We start from the raw sequence: 5,812 nt of genomic DNA, 5'->3' as shown, positions 1-5,812 counted from the left end.
GTGTTGCCTTCACAGCAGGGATTGGACTTACTTCATGCTTTAACTTTTCATATAGCCCATAGTGAAAACCTGTTAGTGAAACCGTAAATAACTTTTTATAGTGAGCACTCAGGACAGGGGGCCATGCTGGATTTTGGTGACAGGACAAGTGCAGCCAGGCTTTCTCCTCCCCTGCAGGACCCTGTGGCTGGGACAGCAGGAAACTGACAGGATGACAGTCAGTGATGTGGCTGTAGGAATCATCTTCCTGTCACAGACTGTCTTTGGAGCTCTGGGCAATTTCCTTCTTCTCCTCCATTACCTGATCCTTGACTTCACTGGGTGCAGGGTAAGACACACAGACTTGATTCTTAAGCACTTGATTGTGGCCAACTTGCTAACCCTCCTGTGTAGGGGAGTTCCCCAGACAGGGGCAGCTTTTGGAGTGAATGGTTTCCTCAGTGATATTGGATGCAAGCTGCTGTTCTATCTTCACAAGGTTGGCAGGGGTGTATCCTTTGGCAGCACCTGCCTCCTGAGCATCTACCAGGTCATCAAGATCAGTCCTGAGGATTCCAGCTTTTCAGAGCTTAAATTAAAAGCTCCCAAGTATATTTGTTCCTCCATATACCTGACCTGGATTGTCTATCTACTCATAAATATCAGGATTATTGCATTTATGACTGGAAAAATCAGCAAAGTTAATGTCACAAGCCTGATAGATTATGGATACTGTTCTGGTGTTCATCCTGACAGACCCTTACGGTCACTCTTTGCCTCAGTGGTATCATTCCTCGATGCTGTGTATGTGGGCCTCATGCTCTGGGCCAGCAGCTCCCTGGTGCTCATCCTGCACAGGCACAAGCAGAGAATGCAGCATGTTCACAAGTCTCACTTTCCCAGGTCCTCCCCTGAGTCCAGAGCCACCAAAACCATCCTTCTCCTGCTGAGCACCTTTGTGTTGTTTTACACCCTTTCCTGTACTTTTCATGTTTGTTTGACTCTTATTTATAATCCCAACTGGTTCCTGGTGAACATGGCTGCAATAGTAGCTGGATGTTTCCCAGCTGTCAGCCCCTTTCTGCTCATGAGCAGGGACTCCAATGCATCCAGGCTCTGTGTCACTTGGATAAGAAATACAAAATCCCTGATATCAGGAGAACCTGTAAACTGTAAGCTCTTGCACAATTCTAACTTGTTTCTTCATTCAAAATAGAAAGAACAGTGTACAGTCATATTACAGTAGGATGTTGATCTACACTCACACATATGCTTGCTTATTAAAGTATATGCATGTGTGTGCATGTGCACTTAAGTATGTGCACATGCATATCACTTAGATTAGGTTATGATCCATCCAACAATGTTTCTGGAAAACTAGATGTAACAAATACAAATTTTAAATTTAATACACCAATTACAACCTTGGCAAAATTCTTCAGCATAAAAATCTGCTTTCTCTTTTTTCCTGCTATACTGGTTGATTAAATTATGAAAACATGGAGGATGTGTTTTTTATTTATCTATGTTATGGTTATGTCTCAGCTGTGTCTCTTGAAGGAAATATCAAAGTGAACACTATCAAACCTTTGTCTTTTCAAAATAAAATTGGACTTACATTTCATGTAACCTTGGACATGATGGGAAGCAACAACCTACTGATTTCCTCTTTATTAAACAGCTTGTAATGGATTTCCTTTATTGATTTCTGCTATAATTTTTAATGAAATATTTCATTTTTTCGTAAGCTGATTACAATGTAAACTTTGTTTACAGTCCACCTCGATCACATAAAACACTGGGTACTAATACAGATTTTATGACTTATTATTGAATTACTGATATGTAAATGTTTATATGTATAAGTTGGCATGCATGTCTCAATGAGATTTCATGAACTGCACACCCTTGTGCATGCAGCTCCTATATGGTAAAACAATATCCTAGTCTGTACGGTTCGTCTTTCCTGTAAGTGTTCCCAAGAGTGACCAGTATGTTACCTCTAACAGCCTAGATCACATTTACCTCTTTTGCACTTTACATAAATGCAATAGTTGTAAAGACCTGTTTTATATTTGATTTGGAGAATTCCATATACTCCAAATTTGTATTTTCCCATGTTGATGTCAGAATTTAACTGAAGGAATTTCAAATAATTCTCGCATTTCTCTCTTGATGTATATGTGCTCTAGTTTGGATGTGATTTATGTTTCCACCCACAAGTTTCATGTGTGGCAAATGCCCCAGCGTGAGGTATAGGGTCATGGGGTCTTTGAGAAGTGAATGCAAGACAAGGTGTTTGGTCATGGGGTGGGGTCACCCTGAAGATGATTAATGATGATCTGGAATATATCAGCTCCCATGAGAATGGGTTGTCCTATAGCAAGTGCAGGTGTTTCTGCTGACCCTCACTCCCTGTCCTGCATGTGACTTTTCTGCATGTGCTCCCACCATTGTGATTCCATCTGCTATGAGGACTTCATCAGAGCTCAGCAGAGACTGGCCCTCTCCAGAGCTGAGCACATATGGGCACCGTGTTCTTGAAACTCAAGAACTGAACTCAAAAAATTTCTTTTTAAAAAATTAATTGATTAAATTTTTTATTTGTTCTAATTAGTTGTACTTGGTAGTGGGATGCATTCATACATGTTGACAGATCATACATAAGTGGAGTGTAATTTCTGATTTTTCTGATTGTACATATTGAAGAATCATTAAATTTCTCTTTCAAAAAAGTATCTGCATGGGCATTTGGATATGCAGCAGAAACAGGTCAACGCAACATGTGAGTACATTTCAGTTTGGAGCATCAGGATCAGCACTGGCATGTAGGTTCTGCAACATTTTTGATGATAGTTGCATGTGTTTATATACATATATATGTATATACAAATGAATGTATATATTTATTTGTAGGTACATATGAATCACATACACACACTCTTCTGATCATAAGTTCACATACGCTTGCCTTTAGCATGTGTTTCCAGAGCTTATGACTTGAGAGCTTCCCTGAAGACCAGCTGTCCACTATCATTCCAGCTTCTCTCCACTGACTGACGACTGGGCCTCCATCTTCATGCCACACTGTGAACAGCACCCTCCACAAGTGGCCCTGAGGTTCTTTTGGCATTACAACCTCTGGTCCTGTGATACCCGTTTACACCCTATCTACCAGGTCATCTGGATCATGTGCTGTAGGTGACCTACCCCATTCCCAGATGCTGCAGAGATCAGAGCTCCATCCAAGAGGTCTTATCCTTCAGCCTGTTTCCTGAAGAGATTGACATCCTGCTGGTACACTTCCCCAGTATATCTGCAGACATCCTTAATGTCTTTTTTGTTAAAGAAAGAAAGTGCCTGGAGGTCATGTAATCCCCTGATGTAGGGAGGGTGGGCTTCATGAGTTCTGCAACAAGTCCTTTCACATCTCATTTCCTGCTTGTATAATGCCATCTTATACAAGCAGGTTGTATACAAGCAGGTGGTTGATGAAGACTTCTGTGATAATTTCTGTGAATTTTAAACTACTGGTCACTTTCTTTACCTTACCTGGATTCCTTTCTATTCAAGCTCTGCAAAACAAACCCCACTAAGCTCATTTTGGCACAACTGCTAGTTATTTAGTTCCTTGTTTCACTCTTCAAGGCAATACAGAAAGTAAGGGCAGGATGTGTCTTTCTAAGAGAGATGCAAGAGTTTTCAGCTGATTGCATTTACCATTTTCCTTCATGATGTATATGTAGTATGCCTCAGATCAACCAAGATATGATAGCAAATATGGGTATAGTCCCAAAATAAAAAAATATTTATAATGTTTAACCTCTTCTTTGACAATAAAAGACTCGTATTATAATTTTTACTTTCTTTTAATTTAGTTTTAATTGCTCAAATAATTTTGTGCACAGGCCTTAAAGGCTCTCCTCTGTGGGACTTCACTAACTGAACTGAACACAGCTCTGAACACAGGCAGCTCCAATGTCAAAGATAGAAAGGTCCTCCTCTCTGGTGCCCACTCCTTCTGTTCCAGTCACTGTGCCAGGATCACCACTAAGTGGCAGCTCACTCACAGGTCACTTTCTTCTCTTTTGTATAAATGGAACCACTCAACATGATTTTTTAAATATTTGGCTTTTAAAGTTTCATTTGCTAGTGAACTTTTCACACTGTTAGTGATACAATTCCATTGTGTGTGTGTGACCAGCAATGGATCATCCCTCCCTTGTTGCCCATGAGGGATTTCAGTTTGTGGCATCATTGAGATTGTTGGCACAAAAGCTCTACATCATGCTTTGGAGACACAACCAGGACTTTCTGTTGAGTGTAAGTGTGGGAAGTATTGTGTCTCCAACTTGCAGGTGTACACAGGTTTACCTCTCTTCTGTTTCAGAAAATACTTCTAGTTTTCTAAAGTTTGTGTATACAGTTAACAACAAGAAATAATCTCTTAATATTAACTATATCACTTGAATATGTTCTCATATTTAATGATTTCCTTTGTTATGTTTAAGCTTTATTTTCCCAGGTCTGAGATGTAGCTCAGTGGTAGAGCCCTACTTATTCTGTGTGAGTCCCTGGGCTCAAACCTCAACAATGAAGAAAGAAAACAAATTAAGAAAGAGGGCTGCACCATCCCTGTGATTTCTGGCACTTTCTCTTGGCTTCCTTGGTGACCCCTGCTCACTGTCCTCCTAGAGTCTTCTCTGACCTGTGCCCACCTTACCCAGCCCTCTTATCTCCTCCTACCTCAACGTTCCCCTAACACCACCCTGCTCTAAAATATCTGATGGGCTTCTGTTAGCAACTCTGCTTTTTAGCAGAGCATTGCACTTATTCAGAGTAGTTGTGTTTATCCTGACAAAATCATACATCCAAGGAATTCTATTTCAGTTCATGTCCTCCTCTTTCCCCACTCTCCTCCTTCCTTCAAGCTCCTTCCTCTATTCTCTGAAAGTTCATTTCACTCTTCTATATATTTCTCATTGGTACTTTCTGCTCATACATAAAGGTGATATTCCCTGTGGTGTATTTATGTGTACACATCATTTGATTTTTAAAATTCCTTCTGCATTTCCTCCCCTTTCCTACCCCTCCACTCTCCCTCTGGATCTCCTCCTACTCTACCAAACTTCCCTACATCTCTATGATATCTGATCCTCCCTTTCTTCTTCCCTTTATTTTGCCCTAATGTCCACATGTGAGAGAAAACATTTGACCCTTGATTTCCTGAGACTGACTAATTTTACTTAGCATGATGAGATGTTCTCTGTTCCCAGGCTTTTACCAGCAAGTGCCAGAATTTCATTATTACTGAAGGCTTGGTAAAACTCCATTGTGTGTACACACACACACACACACACACACACGTATATATACAATTCTTGATCCAGTCGTCTGTTTGTGGGTTGTTTCTCATATATTTATTTCCATGCTTTTCCTATTATAAATGTGATGCTGTCACATTGAAGTGACTGTATTGCTATCATGTGCCAATTGTGTTTATTTTGGGTAAGTAACAATTGGGAGTGGTAGAAATGTTTAACTTGGCAGTTTCATTCCTAGCTTTTTTTGAGGACTCTGCATACTACTTACCAGAGTATGTCCACTAGTCTGCAATGCCCCCAGCAGTGTTTAAGTGTGCCTGTTACCTCACATCCCCAAGAGCATTTATTATGATTCATGTTCTTGATAATTGCCATTCTGGTTGGAGTCAGATGAAATATGAGCATATTTTTGATTTGAACTTCTCCGATTGGTAAAGATGTGGAACTTTTTTTCATGTATTTATTGATCATTTATGTTTCTTTTTTGATAAATGTCTCTGGTTCTTTTG

General features: G+C 40.1%; 1 protein-coding gene across 1 annotated transcript; it reads left to right on the top strand.

Annotated features, from left to right (window-relative positions):
- The first annotated feature begins 211 nt into the window (after positions 1-211).
- Positions 212-1,195, top strand: LOC124966198 (vomeronasal type-1 receptor 4-like). The gene has a single exon (XM_047527244.1). It carries the CDS (start codon positions 212-214, stop codon positions 1,193-1,195), a length of 984 nt encoding a protein of 327 aa, XP_047383200.1.
- Positions 1,196-5,812: the final 4,617 nt, after the last annotated feature.

This window comes from Sciurus carolinensis, chromosome 16 (assembly GCF_902686445.1).
Source record: "Sciurus carolinensis chromosome 16, mSciCar1.2, whole genome shotgun sequence".
Taxonomy (NCBI): domain Eukaryota; kingdom Metazoa; phylum Chordata; class Mammalia; order Rodentia; family Sciuridae; genus Sciurus; species Sciurus carolinensis.
The sequence above is the reverse complement of the archived record's forward strand: the minus strand, read 5'-3'. Positions and strand labels throughout refer to the sequence as shown.

What these genes read in the sequence shown, in the direction of transcription:
- LOC124966198 (XM_047527244.1), top strand. Translation starts at nt 212, where the DNA reads ATGACAGTCAGTGATGTGGCTGTAGGAATCATCTTCCTGTCACAGACT.